This window comes from Bacillus rossius, chromosome 6 (assembly GCF_032445375.1).
Source record: "Bacillus rossius redtenbacheri isolate Brsri chromosome 6, Brsri_v3, whole genome shotgun sequence".
Lineage (NCBI taxonomy): Eukaryota > Metazoa > Arthropoda > Insecta > Phasmatodea > Bacillidae > Bacillus > Bacillus rossius.
The window spans coordinates 47,017,742-47,041,987 of NC_086334.1; the positions used below are offsets into that span (position 1 = coordinate 47,017,742).

The 24,246-nt window shown below is 34.0% G+C and overlaps 2 protein-coding genes across 5 annotated transcripts in view; one reads left to right on the forward strand and one right to left on the reverse strand.

Moving 5' to 3' along the window:
* Positions 1-819: 819 nt before the first annotated feature.
* LOC134533149 (leucine-rich melanocyte differentiation-associated protein-like) lies at positions 820-22,210 on the reverse strand. 2 transcript variants are annotated; one of them, XM_063370461.1, is made up of 4 exons: positions 21,896-22,210; positions 12,523-12,750; positions 4,341-4,601; positions 820-1,062 (listed from the first exon to the last, which is right to left on the reverse strand). In XM_063370461.1, exons 2-4 carry the CDS (start codon positions 12,699-12,701, stop codon positions 834-836), a joined length of 669 nt encoding a protein of 222 aa, XP_063226531.1. In that variant the 5' UTR covers positions 12,702-12,750; positions 21,896-22,210; the 3' UTR covers positions 820-833. The 2 variants fall into 2 exon arrangements, with proteins under 2 accessions (XP_063226531.1, XP_063226532.1); XM_063370462.1 differs by lacking the exon at positions 21,896-22,210 and adding an exon at positions 21,498-21,873.
* Positions 18,714-24,246, forward strand: part of LOC134533148 (nuclear envelope integral membrane protein) — a 42,103-nt gene continuing 36,570 nt past the window's right edge. Inside the window, exon 1 of one of the 3 annotated variants that reach the window (XM_063370458.1) lies at positions 18,714-18,909. In XM_063370458.1, the coding sequence (XP_063226528.1) occupies positions 18,795-18,909 (115 nt within the window). In that variant the 5' untranslated portion in view covers positions 18,714-18,794. Of the gene's footprint in view, positions 18,910-22,170; positions 22,401-22,448; positions 22,819-24,246 lie in introns of those variants that run through there. The other 2 variants (XM_063370459.1, XM_063370460.1) reach the window with 2 other exon arrangements.

Genomic DNA, 24,246 nt, shown 5'->3' on the forward strand with positions numbered 1-24,246 from the left:
AGCTTTTTGTGTGGTGAACTTATTAGATTTACCATCTGGACTGTTAAGCCCAACTGTCTTACCATCTGAATTGCTGAGCCCATCTGTTTTGCTACCTGAATTGCTGAGCCCATCTGTCTTACCATCTGAATTGCCAAACCCATCTGGTTTTCCATCAGACTTGCTGAACTTATCTGGTTTGCTTCCGGAGTTGCTAAGCACATTTGGTTTAACATCCGAATTACTGAGAACATTTGGTTTAAGATCCAACATGCTAAGCATATTTGATTTTACGTCTGAAATGCCGAGCCCACTTGGTTTAACAAGCGATATGCTGAGAACATTTTGTTTAGAATCCGACACATCTGGCTTGATCTCTGACATTGTGAACACATTTGGTTTAACCTCAGAAATGGTGAACACATCTGGTTTGACCTCAGAAATGGTGAGCACATCTGGTTTATTATCAGACATGCTGAGCATATTTGACTACCACCAGAAAGAGAAAACTAACTTTTTCAAACTTTTATTGCAAATTATGCACAACCTCTTCTTCTTCTTTGAGGTCCTTCCAAACATCAGGCATTACTGTAAGAAGAATTATTTTGACTATGTAAACGAGGTATGTGGTTATCAGTCTTAGATTTATATATTACTGCTATAGATCTCAGTACTTTACCATTAATTACAATAAAATAACACCCACAACCTACTGTAACTAAAAAAAAAAAAAAAAAAAAAAACCAAGAAATTAGTACAAAATAGACATTCTGCGAAGATAAGTTATTTTGGTTTATTGTTGATTTGTGAGCACCCAAATATCAATGCACATTTTTACACTTCCTTTCAAATTCTTAAACAACTGCATTGCTTTGTTTGTGCAAAATAATGTCACTCCAGCCCCCCAGAAGACTGCTAAAGCTGGCTTTAATTTTGCGCAGGTGTGAAGGAAGAGACGCCTCCACGCGCAGGCGAGTCAACAACGGACGCCGGAACAATCGGCAGGCCTCCTTGCGCTGATCCTCGTCTACTGCGCGGTCGTCTAAGTGAATCAGGTCATCAAACCATGAAATCACAAACAACCTAAAAACGAAACAAACAAAATGAAATTTTAACTAAACAATATACTTCATTTTTTTTTTCATCGCATTTACAGGTCAGTTAGTTTTACAATTAATACCTTTTTAGAATTATAACTTTCAAAATTATATGTTCCCACCCCCTCCACATTTCAAGGGAGTACTAAGTTGAAGCTATGCTAAATGCAAGCCTGTGTAAAGGGATGATAATACTAAATTAACACTATACGGAATCACAGATATTTTTCAATATTAAATTCATTAAAGTGTAAAATAAAAAAAAGCATGATGAATTCACTGTATGAAACATGTAAAAAAAAATAGTTTACAATATCAATAAAATAATGTAAAATTTAAAAAAACAGAGCCTCAATGACATCTCCATTACAGATAAAAAAAATATTTCTGGAAAGGAAAAAATGGAGAACGTACGTTTAGTCTACTAATGTTTTTTTATAATACTGTTCCTGCACAGAATTTGAACTTACCTACAGCTAGCACATACACTGAAAAAGAAGAAATAATACTTACATAACAGGATTGCAATACCTAACAATGCATGAAAATAAAGTAAAGCTTACAAGGGTTGGTTGACATACAATGAGAGTTCCAATATTATAACTGGCTCTGAAGCACACAGTGGAAATCTTACATTATTTGAATGATTCTTGCAACATGGAATATTGATTTAGATTACTATTTTGGAAATGTGCCTACGCTAGTTTCTATTGTACCTTATAGAGAAAAACCGACGCAAACAGACAAAGGATGAATACACAAACACAAAGAAAACAAGCAAGCAAACTCAGCCGATGTCAAATGGTGAATGTACATACAGCACAGAGAATACTGTGGAATTAGTCAGGGCAATATCACAGTACAGACAACACAGGTGCAAAAAAAAAAAAAAAAGTAAATACAGTCAATGCAACCATCATGGAAAACACAGCCAGAGATAGAAGAACCCAACGATGATGCTAAACAGATTCTCTGGTCAACACAGCGACAATATAGCGATGTAAATGCGAACCCAGCGATGAAATTAAACAGGAATTCTGACAAAACAATGACAGGAAAAACAGTTGCAGAATTTTGGGAACCTGCCAGTTCCCATCATCAAGCACTAACACATTAAAATACAGTGCTAACTAGCAGTGTCATATGTCCAAAATAATGATTTAAATCAGTGGGAATATTACGGGGAAGCAGTTGTGATGTGTGAAAGTCATGATACGCCCTTGATTTTTCTGCGATATCAATATGCTATGCAATGGTGTTCTTATGTAATTTTGCACAGTTGGCTCTGAATCATTGGGCACTAGCCTGCAGCTCATAGGCAGAGTCATGTCAGAGATGGGGATCGAACCTATGGCCCTCGTCACATAACCTGACTACCAGTATGATTTTTAAATTTCCATGCAGTTTTCCTGCACATAAAATCACTAAAGAAATGTCTTAAAGAGGAACCTATCAATAAAATTTGAGTATATTTCATTTGTACAGTATTAGTCACAAACTACACAGTTTTGCATGATTAACACAGGCAGATAGCAATGTTAACAAGGGATCAGATTCCAAAAGTGATCAATTTACTGCTAATCTTCTGTCCCTCACTTTCAGCCCTGCACAAGTCAGAGATGTAATAATTTTGATACATTCTGAACTGCAATTCCTACAACCAGCTATGACTCAACCCTATGTAGTATTGACCTAAAATAGTTACAAAAATAGTAAAAAGATTCAAGGATTTTTGAAGCACTATTCAAAAACTCTCATGTAATTAAACAAACTGAAAAAAAAAAAATATACATAGTTTAAAAGAAGACAAATCTCTTTATCAATGTAAGAAATATATAAATACTCTTTAGGAGAAAAAAAAACTAGTAAGTTTATCATACACAATATTAAATGTTATGAAATACAAACTTTTTTTAAAATTAAATTTTTTCTTAACCAAATTTTCTAAATTTTTTTTGGTAGCTATACAAAAAACTATTATACATTAATTACTGCATCTAAATAAAAATCACTCTTAACTAGATGTAGTACCACAATGTAAGAAATAGCCAGTAACACCAATGGACAGATCTTCTAGCACTATATTATTTCAAGGTTTTCAGATTTTCAATAAAAAAAGTGCCAGCTCCACTAAACTACTAGTTCTCAATTTTATGTTCAAACTTTCAATTAATACAGGTTGTCTACAAATACCTGGAGAACAAATTTCACGACTTTTTCAGAAAACTTTTTAATAAATATTTTTAGAATTTTTTTTATATTATATGGTACTTTTATACTTAAGCAAAATTAAAAATAATACACACTTTATTTATTTTTTTACTCAAATGGGCCAATTTTTATGTTTTGAATAAAAACATTTTCAAAGATAACTCCTACATAATTTAAATGGACAATCTCCAACTATTTAACTTAATGTGCAACTATATATTGAAGTCAGGCACCAAAACAAAATGCAAGTTTGCAAAAGGCAGCTGGAAATATAAATTTTGTGACTTCCAGCACAGTTACTAATCGTTTAAATACTTTTTTTTTGTGACTTTCATGACCTATAGACATTCTGCTATGCCACATTCTTCCAACCTCAAGAAGGCAGCTGAAACACGCAGGGCAACTAAATGCTTGACCTGCATGAGCTAACATGTGTCATCCTTTATATGCTTGTAAAGTAAATAACTCAAAAATTGATTAAACCCTAGTGTTAGTTCAGATTTGAAAAACCAGTAATTTGGAAGGTTAAAGATTTTTTTTTTATTTAGGTACTAAGGTACTCAGTTACAGAGTTTCAGACACACACCTCTACACAAGTCAATGAAACATAATTTTTGTTGGTGTCATAATGCTGTTTGCAGACAAGCGTTAAAACAGTAATAGTCATAGCACTTCATTTTTTTATTACATTAAATTCATATTTGCTACAGACTACATTGCCAGCATAATGCATCACTTAAAACTTTCTAAAAATATAAACAACCATTGCAAAATTTTAAACCAGATCTTCATTCTATGTAGTACAATTAATTTTAGGCAAATACGCCTTAAATTTTCAATCAATGTGATGATAAAAATAAAATACATATTCAACACAATTTTTGGCAGTTAACGTTAATCAAATAAGGTTAAAAAACTTTGTGTGTAAGTGCCAAATTTAAGCGTTTGAGCATTATCAGTAACAGCATAAGCAGATGTATGACCTTCCTAATACCAGGCAGCAACTATATGGATAACACATTAATTGAGGATTATTATTTTTGTGATGCTCACCTGTACTGCAAATGATCATAAATGGAGCCACCATTAAGACAGCTCGGTGCCGCAGCATTGCCCATCAAACTCAAGTGCTGAAGGTTGGGGCAACTCTTCTGCAAGTTTTGGATAAAAGGGTAGAGATCAGACACTTTGTTGTGATTGAGCCAAAGCAGTTTTAGCTTGTGAAGGCCTGGGAACACAGTGTCCGAGTCGATCTCGTTGTGATCAAGTATTAACGAGGTTAGGTTCACAAACTCTGACAGAAAATCCACAGTTCTACAGGAGAAAGGGAGAATAAAAATTCTGTTAAGTGCAGGCCAGCAACGCTTGTCAGTAGGTAACTTACGAGGAAATAAACATGCACATTCTTAGCAGATTATTTTACAAACCTAGGCATCATCAAAGTGCAATATGTCCTAACACTCTTTAAAATAAATCACATTACTTCTGATTTATGTAATGTCAATAAGGATGATTCCTTATTTTCTTTGCTATTACTCTCCATAAAATGCTTAATCATCTTCATCAGCAAATAGTACATAGGTAAAACTCATCTATGCAGGGAATGAACGAATACCGCGTCATTTGTAGCGGTAGTGTAAAAGAACTTTTTTACATTTAGATCCAACCAAAGAAACTAGTTTTTTCCCAGTGAATCCTGTTAGGTAAGTAATTTCAGACATAAGTGGTATGTTGTACAACCACTGTGAGACAAAAAAAAAAAAACCTTTGAACAAGGCAAACAAAGTGATAAATGCTAGAAAACATTTGCATCACCCTAAAATTAGCTATGAAAAAAAGCCAGATCAATGAGATTACCAAAGGAGGATAATAAATATTTTTATCTCAAGCCAAAAACCATATTTAACCATCTGTCATACACAATATTGTAATCGGCGAGTTTGGGCACTAAGGTAAAACAATCTGAAATTATATACCTAAAAATTTTCATTTTAGTATTATAAACATGATGCATGAAAAAAAATATATTGTTCAGAAAATGTTACTGCATTATGACATTCCGCATTCATATATTGTCATTCTTCTCAAACATATTTCCAATGTGTAGGTTGAGAACCTTCATCTTTGTTGGGGTGCAGAAATGAAATTTTTTCTGGAGCATCTTCGATGAGACGTACCTTTTCAGTCACATTTGGAAGCTGGTGGATATTCCAACTGTCTTCACACTTCTTCAGTTTAGCTCTCCAAGACCCAGTTAGTGGGCATTTTCAGGAAACATCTATGGCATGGTTCCAGTCAATTGAGAATTGATAAAACTCACTGTCCACACTGTGAAAAGTTTAACCATTGGCCAGTGCTTGATGTTTCGGCTCATGCTGTAATTTTGTCCACATTTTGGTGGAATTGTAGATCGTGATTATCTCTGGCCTATTTTGCTCTACAGATTCAGGATTGACAGAGTTGTCATCATGAAGGGAAGAGACCAGAATCATGTTCTTGTTCACTTTTGGGACATAGAACACCAAAGTATTCCTATCACTGAATTCAAATTTGCTGGTGTATTATTTCTTTCCTTTGACTAAAAGAAATTGCTAGGGCAACTGTCTTTATTATTTCACTCAGTTCCCATCTAGGACAGCTTCTTCTCTTTCAAATCATCGATCAAATTTATATAAGTGAACCAATTATATTACTACCAGCCTCTTTGCACTATTTAATTAGGCTTATTGCTGATGTACAAAGGACCTTCAGGCTGTTTCTCGAGCAAAACCTTTTATGCCTCATTTTTTTCGGTTTTGACGGTATCTAATGCCTAAGTGAACACCTTCTTCGGAAACCTAGAAACAATTACTTCCCCACAAAATTTTATAACACGTCAGGAATTGGAGCAAGAAGGTTGAATTATTTTCGTTCTGCCCAGGTAGTATGGTCGCCTAAAATTAAGCCAAATTTTTCAATGCAGTCACTGTCTTATTCCCACATTCCTAGAAACTTTGACAACAGCCTCGCAGAGCTCCTGCTAGGAAAATCCTTATTTCAAAATCTGTGGTGGATGCCATTTTCTCTCTGAAAAATCTGTTCTTGATAGAGTCCATGTATTGGTTTGTGTACCTAACAATTATGTCCAAGATGTTGTCAGTGAATAAATTATTAAAACAATCAGCTGTAGTTTGAGCATTCTTAGCATTTCCTTTGACTGTAGGATTATGAGTTATAACATTGTTAGCCACCTACAAACAAATCTTGAGTGTGGATATTTCGTCCACCTGGTTGTTTTACCTTTTCCAAAAAAAAAAGTTGGATACTGGATTTAGTTCATATTCATCTTCTGTCTCCTCACTATCTGGCTCCATTTCTTAATTTCCTATCAAGTTCTTCCACCTCATCTTCAGGATCAATGTCACTCTTCCCCCAAATCGTTTACTGTGGGGTCGTCCTCGTCGAAATCTTCCAACAAATGCATTTGTTCTTCGAGATATTTCGGTTCAGACAAATCAAAAAATTTCCAGGCTCTTTTGGGAGTAAAATCAGGAACATATGAGAGAAAATAACATAATGAGTAAATGTTTGGGCACAATGAGCCTGGTTGTTTACACTGAAACATTCATATATACTTCCGAAAAGTAACTACAAATTTTGCATGATTAGTCATGAAATAACTAAAATAAACAAATGTGTTAAAAAAACAAATAGATATTACAAACATTTATACACGTAACGAATTTGGGTTCAATGTAACTCTATTACAATGACGATAACTGCCCTCCACGAAGTATGCGAATCAACTGAGTAGGTTTGGCTTCAAACATCCCACAAAGATAGGAGACTACTAGGAGGGGCACACTTACCCCTCCCATGAGTGGAGGCGGGAACGAAAATGTTTGAATTGTGCCCTGTGCCGGTAAGGCAGGTTGCGCATGACAGAGGGTTAAGAGTAGTGCTCTGTATTTCGAACACACCATTATAATTGTGTAGGTTAGTAATTTTCACACATACAGTCAAATAACGATAAAAGACTCTGTATGTAGGGTAAATAAGATGATTTTAAATAAACAAATTTAATAAACGAAAAGCTTTGTTGGTTTCAATTGGAAAAAAAAAACCCAATGTTTACTACTCTAAAACAAGAAAAAAATTACAAATTACAGAAAAAAACAGTAATGTAGTTTGAACATAGCTACAAGCTGCTTCAATAGTTAATTACCTTAAGGTAGCACAAATGCTGCTAATTATTATATAGCAGTTTAGATAGCAGCACACACATTCTTTTTTTAATCTAAGCTTCAGTTGTGGACAAACTCAGTATTTACATTCCTTCAATGATAACAAAAAATAAGATAAAGAAAAATATTACCTTTATAAAATTTAAATGTCACATGCCTTATGATTGCACTCCACATATACAAAAAAAAGTATTATTTTATACAAAGACCACGTTTCAGTTTACACTCAGTGCAAGTTTTGTTATTCACAATATGACACGAATTTGTGCGAAATAAATTACACACACTTATAATGTTTTACAGCTTAGTATCACTTTAGTGCAAGCAATATATCACTTTACTCTCATGGCCAACAAAAGAACGATGGTTTTGCCAGCGAGTGCCATGACACCTTACACTCACAACCAATAGCAAGTCTTTATAAGGTATATGGTGGCATTAAAAAATTCAAAATTTATAACACTCTAGAATAAAAACTAATGTGTGCTCTGAAATGAAATTTCTCATTGTCATATTTTAACAGGTAATTATTTAAATGACATGAACTAGAAAAAATTAATCTTCCAAGAATCATTTCAGTTGTGGGCCTTACAATTAAATGGTTTATGGGTGGTAACAGACCAGTGAATTTTTTATGGTGACAAAAATAAAATTTTTTGTACCACATAAGATCTTGGAAAGTCTACACACAGCCTATATGCAAGAAGATACAGAAACATACATATTTGTAAATAACACTTTCCACCATGTATATAAACTGTGATGGCAGCTGCACGAATGTTTTTTAAAAATTAAATAAACTGCAATACCTAGCAAATTTGTGACACGCACAGTAGGTACACTGTGTTTTGGATTCTAAAACATAATTTAATAATTCAGTCATAACACATTGTTTGCTTTAACTGTAAACGCCTTTTGTCTCCTACTACCATCTGATAAGGGTCAGGTGACAGTCATCTCCTCTGGCATAGACCGTACTCTTTACATCATTAGTTTTAAGTTAGTCATAAGCTATTTATACAGATGTAATAAAATCATGCTACTCGCATATTAATTGTACTGTAGCATTCTTAGTGCAGCAAAATTAATGTTCTTTACACACCAAATCACAAACATCATAAATTTAAAAAAAAAAAAACTTCACTAATGCAGAACATACTTCAGAATTTTTAACAACTTCTACTAAAACCACTGCTGTCATTGTTTGAACATATTTCCCTACAATAGCACAGAAGAGGCAGCTGAGGATAAAAATGTATGTATTAATTATATATTTACCAATATATATAATATATTTTTATGTATGTATAAAACTTTCCATATACATGGTGGCCAATCACAGTCACCAAAAATGTTCCCTGATTTTTCCCTAATTTCCCTGATTAAAATTCAAAATTTCCCTGATATTTACAATTACAAAAAAAACATACTTTTGATGAAATAATTTAATATTATAGAAATAGATTACTCACATTTTAGCACCCTGCTGTATTTTCTTCATTAATACATACGGAAGTTCGTTAAATAACATAATACATTTTAAATATGTCACTTTACATTATAGCATCCCTTTCAATGACCTGCAGTCTGTGTTTTGTTTTATGTCTCTTCACAAATAACAAATAAAAATTAATTAAATACACACTAGCATATCTCGTTACAAATTGCAGCAATTTCAAATGCACACTACAGTTTTCATTTATGATAATGATAAATGATAATGATAAAGCAAACAAGCAAATTGTCAATAAACCAAAATGTTTTCTCCGCAATACATGTATCACAGGAGCATCCTGTTGGAGAAATAAATTTACTTGGTTGAAAGCAGGAAGTGAACTGCTAAGAAAATAACAGTAAAGTTTCGTAAGTGGATCCTGCATTAGATATATTACATTTTCATACTGTGAAGTTGAAGGCTCTTTCTTTTCAGGATCACTACAAAATAATAGCTTTAGTGCCTCCCATTGTTCCAGCACTCTGTCAACTGAATCTAGGAGAGAGAGCCAACGTGTGCTAACATATTTCAAGATTTTGTGTGACTTTGCCCCACATACCTCTTGATACACTTTCAGATGATTCTGGCGTTTTGAACTTTTTTCCAAGTAATAGAAAATATTAACGAAAAATGTCTCAGTGCTAATTGTTAGCTGTGCACTGGCTTTTTTTAGCAGCTAGATGAATGAGGTGACATGAGCAGCCTTGCACAACAATTTTCTTTAACAAATGCTACCACACCTTTGTTTGTGCCAATCATAGTATTGGCATTGTCACATGAAAACGCTACACAATTTTTCCAAGAAATTCCAAAACGTTCAAATTCCTTATTCAGCACAGAGAAAATACCATATCATGTGTTGTCTGTACTCTCAACAAGGGATAACAGTACCATTGAAATTTTACCTTGTGTTTGATTTAAAAATGAAACAACTAATGGGTAAATCTTGACTGCATTACAATCAGTACTCCCATCGCTAGCTAAAGCAAATGGTTCACTTACTAAAGATTCAACAATTTCACTTTTAGTTTCACCATCCATATACTCCATTAAGGCAGATGTTTTTGTTTTCGCACAGCTGTATTTCTGTGCAATTTTTGAGTCCGGAAACATAGCTCTATACAAATTACCCGTATGATCGGCTACTGTTATCGGTAAATTGTGTTCTACCAGAAAACTTGTAAACAATGTTACTTTCGTTTCTTCAGATGTAGCGAAAAACGACGATATAGATTTATTGCTCGTCACGGCTTTAAAATGTTCTGCATGTTTCTTTGATTCAATATGCCGTCTACAGTCATCCCTTCCATCATGTGCAATCAAAAAGTCACACGTGCATACATTACAAAACGCGTGGCGTTCCGAAACATTTTAAAATGACAAGCATGGCCATTCTTTTGAATAATTAAAATATATTTTGTAACAACCATTACTGCAAGGGGAAGAAAAAAATATGGGTTTAAAGATATAAAAATCCCCTTTTCTTCTAATGTAAAGAAATATAATCATCAAAATCTTCCTACGCCTTTAGGCTGTGCCAATAAGGAATTTTTTTTAACTTTAACTTACAACAAGAATCTGTTCACACACATTTCATTCATAGGAATTTATACGATAAATGTAACGTTAACTTGATTAAGAAATTAATAACACCACATAACTTTTAATCACTATCGCTACCGCTGACCAATGTTGATACCCCTTCCATAAGAGTAGCACAGAGCTGACCAGAAGAATGGTAAGCTTCCTTAATTGCATTGCACACACTCATATTTTTTGAAAAATACTCAAATACATTCAACACAATCTTGCGCTCCCTCCCGCGTAGCCTACCGATATAATTTCTTTTCGGTGTTCTAACTTCCATATTTTATATGTTCGTAATAAAAATAAATGTAGAAAATAAAATCACGTATGTTAATATATAATTTGTTTGTCAAAATTATAACTGTAACGAGTCACCGGACACAACGCGTTGCTTCGTCGCGAGACGCGATACTAACTGGCAGGCTGGTTTTCAGAAATGCTTGTCTAAGGAAATACATGGTTGACTAAGGAAGCCATGTATTTGAAATTGCTTGCAGGACAGAACCCCACTTATCTAAACACACAACCCTGTTTCCTCTTACGACGGCAGCTTGTGAGAGAAACCTCTATTGCAGCGCGCTCTTGTATTGATAAGACACATCTTTAACAGATATTTCCACGGAAACTGTAGAAGCAATTGAGATGGAGCTGCTTTTAAAAACTAATTCAATTCATTGTGAACATTTTTCACGCTTTCGTCCCCCATCTATCTTTAACAGAAAAAAAGTTTTCCGCTGGTCAACTTTTTGATGTGTCAGTTTGTGAGAAAATGCATTTCAATATATTAAAAAAATTATTTAAGTGAAACCTGTATAGTTTTTGTCTTAACATTTGTTCGGTGGCGTCCTTAGGCATTAATTTATTAATAAAAAAAAAATCTGAATGAAATACACATGTAGGTTTTTTTTTGATGTGAAACATCTCGGAATACTTCAAAACAGTTCGCAGTGAATAAGTTATGTTTTTTAATTTTTTCGGACACTTAAAATATTGTTAAGTATTCAAAATAAGCATTGACGAGATGCGTATTTCGATGCTATACAATATGAAAAAAATCTTGGTCCAAAAATTAAAATTTTAATTTCGTTTGATATTTGGCAACAACGCACGAAGAAACAAGGACAGTGCTAACGGCAATCGGCGTGTGTTAGAAAGAGAGAGAATGCGCCCATTTACTTCCACACTGCAATCTAAGAGTGGGATGCTCTATAACAAACGATAAGTCCGAGAATATGTACTAGTTGTATCGTACAACGGACGTAATTTCATACCATTTCTATAACAAAACACAAGAATTAAACTACTTATTTCGACAGTACATGCGCACATTTATTAGTTCCGTTATCTGTGCAACCACGTGATGTATTCGAACTGCGTTCACGAAACACGCACATCAGAAACGGAATTTTTTTTTTTCCGTTACCATGCAGCACAAAGCCGTAATGGTTGGGTGCTCTGCGGAAATATACATGTCACAAAAAATTCCCGGTTATTAAAAAAATTCCCTGACATTTCCCTGATAATTCCCGATCAACGTGATTTCCCTGATAAATCCCGGTTTTCCCGGTCTTCCCGGTGAGTGGCCACCCTGATATATTGTTAAATAAACAATTTATAAGTTGTGCTCACAAAAATAAAATCATATACCTACTGCTAACAATTTAAGAAAAAAAAGTAAGATAATTATGTCATGGTTACAACTTGATAATTATTTTTAAAATGACTTGATAGAACAATAATACTAGTAGTTGTTTAAGCAAATTTAAATAAAAACAAGAAAACACATAATTTTATTCTAATTGAAAGAATTTCCCCCAAAAACCTTGTTGGTGGAGGAAACTGCCACAGTAAAAAGTAAAGCGCATCTTCTTAACATAAGTGACAGAATTTTTTTCAAATAAACATAATATAATTATTAAATGCTACTCACCGAAATTTATTGTATGTTAAGTCCAAAGTATGCACATAGCCAGCGTAGCAGTCAAGCAAATTGTATGGCATATCAGTAAGCTCCTCATATGCAAGACTAAGCCGCTGGTTCTCGTCTGACAAGTGCGCTGTCTCACCTTCTTCCAAGTCAACGAACACAAGTTTCCGTAACGATGTCATTCCATCTGAGGTCCTTGCATGCTGCGTGTCTTTGCTTTTTCTCTCATGACTAGGGGGGGAAAAAAAAAGTCCAGATCCTTAAGTTTTAACAAGCACTGTCTAGTTATGAAAATAATGCAGCATACATCACAATATCATTATAGCAGCATACATCACAATCTCATTATACAATTTTCATTAACGTTTAAAACTTTAACAGAGATGTTATGATAATTGGTGAATCAATATGAAGATGAGGTAAATATGTAGTTGGGCGGTATTTCCAAAATAAATTGTTAAAAATCCGAAAATACTTTTATTCTATGTTCTTTAACTTCCTCTTTTCATTAAAAGCGGCGGAGGTAAGAAATTCCAAATACTTAAGGAGATATCGAATTTTTAAATTTCATCATATGTAGTTGAGCGGTATTTGCGAAAAAAAATGTTAAAAATCCGAAAATATCTTTATTAGATGCTCTTCAACTTTCTCTTTTCATTAAAAGTGGCGGAGATAAGAAATTCCAAATACTTTAGGAGATATCAAAGTTTTAAATTTCATCACAATTATACCAGTGTATTCCTGTGGCTTACACCATTGTTTCTTGTTTACGAGTATCTATTTTTTTTATTGGATAATGATGTCACGTGATTGTTCGTGATAGGCCAGAATTCAAATGAACCAATACGTAATTATTTACTTCATTTATTGTTTAAAACGGTGTTTAATTACCGCCTCCAACTTAGGCGAGTTTTTAACGTTTCTAATTTTAAAGTCTTATTTGTTATTGTTGCGCAAGTAATAAGTAACAAAAAAATTTTACGTGAGTTGTTACTGTTCATCCTTTGTCCCGGTTTGTTAGGACAGGTCAGTTACATTATAAATACTTTAAAACTAAAGAACCATTGAAATTAATTCATATTATTTTTAATGTACGCTTAGTTTCAAAGTATTTATAATGTAACTGACCTGACCTAATCAACCATTTTCATTAATTAGGCATTCATAAACACATGGCAATAAAAAAAATTGTGTCGGTCGATTGATTACACAGCAAAATAAGAACGGCGATATCTCCTCAAGTATTTGGAATTTCTTATCTCCGCCGCTTTTAATGAAAAGAGGAAGAGGAAGTTGAAGGGCATCTAATAAAGGTATTTTCGGTTTTTTAACATTTTTATTCGCAAATACCGCTCAACTAAATATGATGAAATTTAAAAATTTGATATCTCCTAAAGTATTTGGAATTTCTTACCTCCGCCGCTTTTAATGAAAAGAGGAAGTTGAAGAGCATCTAATAAAGGTATTTTCGGATTTTTAACATTTTTTTCCCGTAAATACCGCTCAACTACATAATTTACCGAAGATGATGATGATAGTGTAGTAAGGGGGATGAACCCAAAAGCAGAACAATATCACAGAGAGGCAGATTATAGGCACTGACTATACCCCCCAGAGTCAACACACAGTAAAGCACTATGCACTCTGAAGTGGTGACAGAACGCATGACTGGACTAAACGAAAAGGCAAACAATGAAAAACCTAGGAACACCAGGGACGCCCATTACATTTCATCCTTGTGAAAATCCGTAAAGATTCACCCTGCATCTAGCTTGGATCACAGTGGCGGAAGGCCAGTGTGACCACCAATGCTCCAGTGCTGTTGACTTATTTACAAAACGTGCTTCAAACATACTTATCGCTCCCGACCAAAGAACCATTTCGTGAATTCATTCGATTGCACAGTAAACTTTAGTCACCCTTAAATTCTAGTTTATTTTCCTGACTAGCCCAGTTCTTTTTGTACACATTCTAAAAACTCGTTACCGCACATCCTGAAAGGGTTAAAAAAAACATTATTAACAGTTGTTGGTAGTAAAGTATTATTACGTAACTTATCTCCAATTCAGTCCCTGAACCATTTAAGGAGACGGCAGATGAAAACAATTTGACACACAAGCAGATAACCAATAATATACCTACCCACATTATAAAATGCATTTAGTTCGACTCTTTGTAACTTTTCCAAAACACTTGAAATTTATTTATCTTACGAACAAGTTCTTAGTTTACTGGGAGGCACACCCTCACAGTGCAAATGGTCCTTGGAGTCGTGTTAAAAATACAAGCACTGGTCATAACAACCTATCTTATGTCCACACATGCACACACATGCACACTTACACAAATACAGACATGTACTTGGAGTTAGGACAGAATTACAAAATTTTTGGAGAAAGTACAAGAAATTTCTTGTTATTTTTCATCCTATCCAGTTACCTTAGGGTCATTCCATGAAAGATGACCCAAGTATAAAAAAAATTAAAATATTTAAAATTAATTGTACAGTGCATTTTTGTATTACTTAATAATCCTTTTACTATATATGCAAAATTAAAAAATTATTTGCACAGTTAAAACTTTATTTTCCAATGTTAGACTTTAGTGCTAACAGTACTGTTGCCAAAAAGGGAAAAGTACATCTCCATATTGACTACCCTGATTATCTTCCTGTTTGAGTTATGTCCATTGTTTTATGTAGACCATACTGTACAGATGTGGAAGTATTTTTAATACCATTTTGGACCAAATCAGGTGAGCATATATTGCACAGCATAAAATGAAAATATGTAATGATTTTGTGTCACACACGCAACACAAAACATGGTTAAATTAGTTTTTACAAACAACTAATTGACATATCAATGTGAAACTTTCTAGAAGTGAGGTGTGCCACATGGCCTACATTTTACTATAACAAAGTTTTCTGGCAACTTTTATATTTTTAACTGGAAGTAGTGTTGCGTGTGTGACACCGTCAAATACAAGCTTTATAAGCTTGCAACTCCAACAACACAAAAGAGATGCATTCTGGTTTGATTTCAACTATGAACTAACCTAAAAAAAAAACTTGTAACCAAGAGGATTGCATGTAACACAGTTTCTATTTGAACACCAACATTAAATTTAAATGACCATTTTTGCAAATGCCTTTGTGTGTTATATGCTGTTATTGGTTAAAATTTATTTGAGGTTAATGTTAAATCTATAACTGGTATTTTTGCAGAAGAACTATGACATCTACGAATAGGTCACAGGCTTTTAGAGAAAGGCTTAAACAAGACCCAGCGAAGTATGAAGCATACTTAAGAAAAGAACGTGAAAGATTTAAATTACGAAGGGACCAACAAAAACGTATTCAAACTGATAAGGAGTTAAAGTTCAAGCGAAAGCAAGACAGAATAAGGCAGAGGAAGCACAGAGAAAATAAAAAGTCACAAACTGTTAAGAGTAATAGTAATGTGTTGCCTGAAAAGAGTTTGTATAGAAGTAACAGATCCCTAGGGAAAGCAGTTTGTTAATTGATGCGAATTTTACCACATAGCCCAGGAAAGCGTAAAGCAGTAGTAGCGAAATTGTTAGTTGATGAATTACCAGAATATGGGAAAAGATTGAACCTGCTAAATAAAATGAAAAAAGAACATGGCCAGAGACTAAATGAAGAAACCAAAGCTAAAGTGACGCAGTATTATCTCCGTGATGATATAAGCAGAACTGAACCAGGAAGAAAGGACAAATGCACTGTTAAGAATGTTCAGTCTGGCAAGAAAGATGTTGTACAGAAACGTAATATGACGATGACCATTGCGGAGGCCTATGAAGAGTTTGTGAAGGAATATCCTGATTGAGCTTCGACCGCAATTTGTATATCCCGTTTCTACTATGAGTCATAACACATGTGTATGTCATTACCACGCGAACATGCATTTTTTGGTGGAAAGTTTGGCAAAGGAAGTAAATGTTTTCCCACATAGTACAAATGATTTACTAGCAATTCTTGTCTGTGATGTTGAAAGATTTGATTGCATGTTAGATATATGTGAGAAATGTACGTTGGCATGCAATTCTGTCAGAGATATTATAAGTCAATATGATGAAGAAACTTTGACTAATGAAATGAAATGGAAACAGTGGAAAAATGTGGAAGGACATCCCCAAATTGTTTCAGAAACTGGAACAGTATCTGACTGTGTGAAGAAAATACAGATGCAGATGATAGCAATCAAGCTACATCATATATAAAAAGAAAACAGTCTAAACATTTTAAGGATGCAAAGAAAAATGATAGGGTTCAATTTTCATTTATGTAATCAGTATATATTTTTTCTATGTGTAATATAATATTACTTTTATTGCTATTTTGGTAAATATTTATTTTATTTTGCAACCGAACATATCTTTGTCAATTTGCAGCTGATTATTATACCAGCTTAAATACATGTCTCAAAGTGTCACACACGCAACAGTCACACACGCAACATTTGCAAAGTTAAGTTTGCATGTGAAAATATTGGTTTTGAGGAACATTGACTAGATCATCTTAAAGGTGCACATTTTATTTGTGCTACCAGCAAGTATTGATCATTTTTATCTTTTAATAAAACAGAATTTTAACATTGATTTCATTTCCATCAAAGAGGGGTGTATGCTTTTGTCACGCACGCAACAAAGATTAACAATTTTTTTTTTGCAAGTGTTATTCTCCTTAACCAATTGAAAAATTTATGACATACTTATCTAGTTGTAGGTTAATATATTATAAGAAAAAAAGTGATATTTATTATGACGTATTCATTATATAATTTTTATATTATTAAATCCACTGTCAAAATGTCACACACGCAACCATGGAATGACCCCTTATGATATAAATAAAGAATTACAAAGAAAAAAAACCTTGGAAATTAATGTTTCAAAACACAGCACTTATAGGCTTATGTATTGCTTTTGGTGTATGTTCAGGCAATCTTTGCAAATAGTAACACGCAAGCAAATATACAAGTATACATACATGAATACATTTATCCACATTACCCCAACACTAAAATCATAACTACTGATTATATCAGTGTTGACATAAATATTTTATTTTCCTTGGTCTAACAAGAGTACCAAACACCTAAGAATCAAAACATTCTAAATGCAAAGTCATATATTTAAAAAATATGAAATGAACTATCATTAAAAAAAACACAGTTTGCTTACTGATGGAGTTCTTGCAGCACAAAGCCATCATCTAGACCCAACATGTTCAGCCCAAGTCAAAGACTATGTCTAAGATGGAAAATGCTTATGGTTTTAACAAACAAAGCAGAATAGTAATAACACAGTCTTAATTTTATAATTCTTATCAGGTACCTACTTAGCTCACAATCTTCTGAAGAGGCGTTTACTTATAGATAAGTGTACATAGACTGAGTAAAAATTTATGGTACCTACGATAGTAAAAAAATAAACACCACTCAACAGAAAGCCATTTACATTTAGCCACTTGCAATGGTCAGTAAATTTATGTAAAAATGTAAATCACACTCTATCTCATTAGCTTGAATATTTTTTTTATTATAAGCGGGTTATAAACTAATTTTTATATTATATATTATTTTTTGCATACTCATTATCAAAGGCACAATAATTATTGACACTCGCATAGTGTTACGATATTCATAAATTATACAATATTCATGCAAGAACCACTGACTGCAGTCTCACTCCATCTAGTGTATTTTGTGATACCAGTGTTTAATGCAATGAAAGTATGTAAGAGAATTCCTTTCGAAAGACTAGACATTAGTTTTCAATTTCATACAAGACCACACCTCTTGCGTACACAAGTCATTCTACATACTTCCATGGACATAAAACTGCATTGTACACCAAAACAACAATTTAGTGCATAAAAACCCAGGCAGCCATCCCTACTTGTTAATAAGTTTATTAAAGATTTAATATGTTGTCAGATCATATATAGTACTTGTAGTTTTTTTTTTTTGAAATTTGCAATGTGATTTATGAACATATTTCATATTGTTTCATGCTTTTCAAGCATTATGATTTGCCTGTTTTATGGTGCATAAGCCACTTAAAAGTTATTTTTACCAGTTTATTTGTGTAGTTATGTTTTTGTGTGATTCTTTGTTTTACAGCTGGCCGATGCAATAGTTGTCCTATTATGTAAGCATTGGAGCGAGACAGAGGTTGCTTCAGCATGAGAAAAAGGACTAGACATTTGTTGCCATGCGCCAGTATTGGCTGATAATTTTTAGTGTATTTTTATGATTGGGTGCAGTGGAGAGAAAGAATATGTGGATTGTGATTGTATTTCTACATGGACAATTAGCATTAGCATTTCGCGAGATAGGACAATGAAATGCATTAAAAACAAGATAGGTAAGTGGGGTTGAATGGTTTTTTAGTATTTTATATGTAATTATGTTTTGTTATGTGTTATGTGACAGTTGCATATTTAATTTAGATGAAATATTGGTTTAGTTAATCATAAGTAGATTTAATTTTAAACTAGTTCATTAAGGAAACTGGTATTTTAAGTGGTGAAACAAGACACATTTTCCAGTAAAATTTATGCTGCATCGTGAAGTAGACTACAGTCCAGACCGGTCTATTGTATTTTGCGATTCCGGTAAATTATTTATTAATAGTAATAATTAATAAAAAATATTTGCGGATCGTGAAATACACTACTGTCCCACCGGATCTATTGTGTTTTGCGATACCAGTGGCAGTAAATAATTCTTTGAAAATAATAAATAATATAAAAAACTATCACTGTATCGTGAAGTAGACTACAGTCCCACCCGGTCTAGTCTATTTTGCGATACCGATAAATAATTTATGGAATGTAAGAATTACACAGAAAACAATTTCTTGGTATCGTGAAGTAGACTGCAATCTCACTCCATCTAGTGTATTTTGTTATACCAGTGTTTAATGCAATGAAAGTAAGACTTTTACAGAAAATATTTTATCGGTATCATGAAGTAAGCTATATTCCCACCCGTTCTAGTGTAATTTGCGATATTGGTTTTAATTCTTTATAATTCACGTCTCCCGTCAACTTTTATTTTTTAGAATCATGAAGTTCTCTAATAAAATAGGGCACATTGTTATAATTCATGATACCAATGTAATTTATATTACGTACCGAAATAGAGTCTTTGATAATGAAATTTCGGTATTGCAAAATAGACTAGAGCAGGGGAGATTATAGTGCAGTTTACGGTAAATATGTAGTTGGGCGGTATTTCCAAAAAAAAAATGTTAAAAATCTGAAAATACATTTATTCTATGCTCTTTAACTTCCTCTTTTCATTAAAAGCGGCGGAGGTAAGAAATTCCAAATACTTTAGGAGATATCAAATTTTTAAATTTCATCATATGTAGTTGAGCGGTATTTGCGAAAAAAAAAAAAGTTAAAAATCCGAAAATACTTATATTAGATGCTCTTCAACTTCCTCTTTTCATTAAAAGCGGTGGAGATAAGAAATTCCAAATACTTTAGGAGATATCGAATTTTTAAATTTCATCACAATTATACCAGTGTATTCCTGTGGCTTACACCATTGTTTCTTGTTTACGAGTATCTATTTTTTTTATTGGATAATGATGTCACGTGATTGTTCGTGATAGGCCAGAATTCAAATGAACCAATACGTAATTATTTACTTCATTTATTGTTTAAAACGGTGTTTAATTACCGCCTCCAACTTAGGCGAGTTTTTAACGTTTCTAATTTTAAAGTCTTATTTGTTATTGTTGCGCAAGTAATAAGTAACAAAAAAAAATTTACTTGAGTTGTTTCTGTTCATCCTTTGTCCCGGTTGGTTATGTCAGGTCAGTTACATTATAAATACTTTAAAAATAAAGAACCATTGAAATTAATTCATATTATTTTTAATGTACGCTTAGTTTCAAAGTATTTATAATGTAACTGACCTGACCTAATCGACCATTTTCATTAATTAGGCATTCACAAACACATGGCAATAAAAAAAATTGCGGCGGTCAATTGATTACACAGGTCTTGTATAGCAAAATAAGAACGGCAATATCTCCTAAAGTATTTGGAATTTCTTATCTCCGCCACTTTTAATGAAAAGAGGAAGATGAAGAGCATATAATAAAGGCATTTTCAGATTTTTTACATTTTTTTTTTCCGCAAATACCGCTCAACTACATATGATGAAATTTAAAAATTCTATATCTCCTAAAGTATTTGGAATTTCTTATCTCCGCCGCTTTTAATGAAAAGAGGAAGTTGAAGAGCATCTAATAAAGGTATTTTCGGATTTTTAACATTTTTTTCCGCGAATACCGCTCAACTACATATTTACCCAGTTTACGATACGATAAACCATAACATTCAAATAATGCAATATATGAGAAATAATGTGTTTATAGTTTTGCGCCCAAAACCCACATATTCCCACACTTGTCTTGTAAGAATGTAGGGGTGGTAATGACGTACATTATTAGTATTGTTATGGAATTGTAAACTGCACTAAGTAGTCCTGAAAATGTGTGTTTTAGTTAAATTGTGCAAAATATTATTTTATTTTATTTATTATGTTTACACTAGAAACATCACTATACAATATTCAAAGGAGAAAATTTATTACTTATATTAGTATTGATTTTAGCTGCTAATTAATTTCTGCATTTAATTTTGCATGTACTGTGGGGTTAGGGATTTATTCTGTTGATATTAATTTATTATTTATAATTAAGTACAAACTAACAACTATAGTCACATAAATTTTTTGAATATTAAAAACAACAAAAATAAACAAAGGAATGGGGTTAGGTTTGTGTTGTGTCCGATGTATCCAGGCCCCTGAGCCAGTTTTGTGTTGTGTTAAGTGCTTATAGCTAATTATTCATACTATGTTGATTGTGTCCGGGCCTTAATGAACAAATTTCGATAATCATCCCCACCGACACTATAAAAACAAAACACAAACCTAGGTTACGTGAACCGCACGAGTGCATTCCACGAATGATTGAACTATATTCGAGAAAGATATGAATTACACAAGTGTCAAAATCCGTATAACTGATGCCGTGTCAATGAACTTATTTGAATTTTATAAAAACCAACTTTCATAATCTTCTGAATTACACAACTTGGTCAACAAACGGACGTATGCAATTACAGACAAATCTTTTCTTAAAATAATGATACATCTATGAGACACGATAACAAGAACTGCTCTCATTCTGTTTGGGGTGTGTAAGACGAAGCGAATGCTTACATGACAATAAAGTTACTTTAAATACCTGAAACATGTGCATGTTATAGAATGGACCTTGCTTAATATTGCAATTAACACACTACTCAAACAAAGACACAAATTCTTACCTTAAAATAACTTTTAAAAAAGACAAAACAATTCACTTTTCTTCACACTCCATGTGATGTTTCATCTAGCACTAATCACTATTTTTTTTTCTTGACGTATGCTTAATTATTTTCTGTGAATGAATAAATACGAATGAAAACCAGTTATTTTTCCAAACACATTTCGTTACTCACTGAATTATAAACCCGTTTACTTCCGAGAAAATAATTTCAGAAGGTGTTACAAATATTTTATGTCTATAAAATGACTTCTCCTATAATTATCATTCACAATGATCCACACAATCCGTTACGAGTACCGTAGAATTTATACTTGTGTGGTTGGTACAACGCCGTCGTTTTCTTTCGGAGTGAAGAGTTGAAAGCTGATAAAACGGTGCTTAAAAAATGGCGGAAGTTTTAACGTTTAAAAATACCTTCAATCGCTTACTTTGTGTTTTTATATTAATTGTGGTATGCAAGGAATACGTGCTAGTGACATGTGAAACGAATGAAAAGATGACTGGTATGAGAAATAAATTTTAATTTCTAACATTTTAGGTGTCATGCCTAGAAGCTAAAATGTAACATAACCTTTCACAATTTCTTGAAAATCCAGAGAATCTTGCCTATCGCTCTTCCTTACCAAAAAATTAAGACGTTAACCCTTAGGTGTCCCTTAGGTTTACTAAATGGGTGAATACAACATTTGGAGTGAAAATCCTGGAGGGACTAATAAATGGTAACAAAAGGGAAGTGGATTCGTTGAGGATAGGAAAGGAAAAGTGGGAGGACAAGTGGTGAAGTTGCTGGAGAGAAACGTGATTGACATGCTCAATTAAGTTTGGTGTGACATCAGAGTGGAGTAACAAGAGAAGCAGAGGGAGAGTAGTAGTGAAGCACTAGCTACTGTGATAGAGCTGCAGCAGGAGGAAGTAAAGAAGGTAAAAGTTAGAGAATAAATGCAGAAAGACAGGGAAAACTAAGGTTATTGGAAGAAAGGGGGCAAACTAGGGAAGGGCTGAATCGTCAGGGCTGTGGGACCCGGGAAAGATGGTGTGCAATGGGGGAAGATTAGCGGGGAACTAAGTGGAGGAGAAGAATAGCGATAAAGAAGTGGTGGATAGTACTACTGGAGGGTCAGAAGTGGGGAGGAGGGAAAGCAGGTGGTCAGAAGTAGAGGAGAGGAGTAGTTGGAAGGAGTAATGGAGGGATAGATAAATGGTGAGGGGTAATCTCTGTGCAGAGGTGGTGGGGAGGGGGAACAGAGGGGGTGGGGAGGGGTAATGCCATATTAGAGGTAGTGAGGAGGGAAGAACAGTTAGAGAAAAGGGAAACTCCATAGAGAGAACGGAGGAAAAGAAATAATTTTCAATTTTCATGATAGGAAACTATGATTTAGTCAAGATTAAGGAGCAGGGGATGAAGAACAATAATAGAGACAAGGGTTGGACCTAATAATAAAAGGAGTTCTACCAAGGGAGGGAGTGTCCATGAGATGTGTGTAAGAGGCAGACATGGCAATGTGGGTAGGATGTCATGTGGAAAGCTGGGAATTAGATATGTAGTATACATCTTAATGTGAAAATACAGGAGAAGTTGTCAAGGTTTCTGAAGGAAGAGGTCTTGAAAGGATGTTGGGCGGTAGGAAGAAGAGAAAACCATTCAGGAAACAGAAGTGGGGGACAGATAGACGGACAGTAGGAAGAAGGGCTTGATAGGGAGGAAGTAAGTGGAGGGAGGAGTGGAAATGGAAGAGCAAAATTGCGATAAGGCAGCAAAAATGTGAGGGTGGTAGTGATAAACTGTAGAAGTGTGTATAGTAAGTTAGACATGTTCAGGAAATATGGTGTGGATATTGTCATAGCAATAGAGACATGGTGGGATGAGGAAGTTGGGGATGAGAACTAAGGAGGGCTAACAATGAGGTATTTAGAAAAAATAGGAATAGTAGGGGAGGGCTGTGTGATGGTATGCTTGCGAAAGGGACTTATTGTTATGGTTGAATGATTGAGTGATAAAGCAGAAGTGTTAGAGGATTGGAATGACAGATAGGCTGCTGGCAGTGTATAGGCCACCAGGGCAAGGGGAAGAAACCATTCTAGAGCTCAGGAATAGACTGGACAGGCTAGGAGAGGATAGTTGGGTGATGGTAAGTTGCCAGGGATGGAGTGGGAGCAGGGACCGGAGGAGATGGGAGCAATGGGAGCAGAAGTGGGCATCTCAGTTGATAAATAGAGGACTGGAGCAGAATACCATGAATAGTAGCAGTAGGGGGAGGAGGAAAATTGAAATCTCCTATATGTGGTGCTGTTGAGACCAGTGGAGGCGGTTATGAGTAGTATGGAGGGAATCAACGACCACAGGATCCC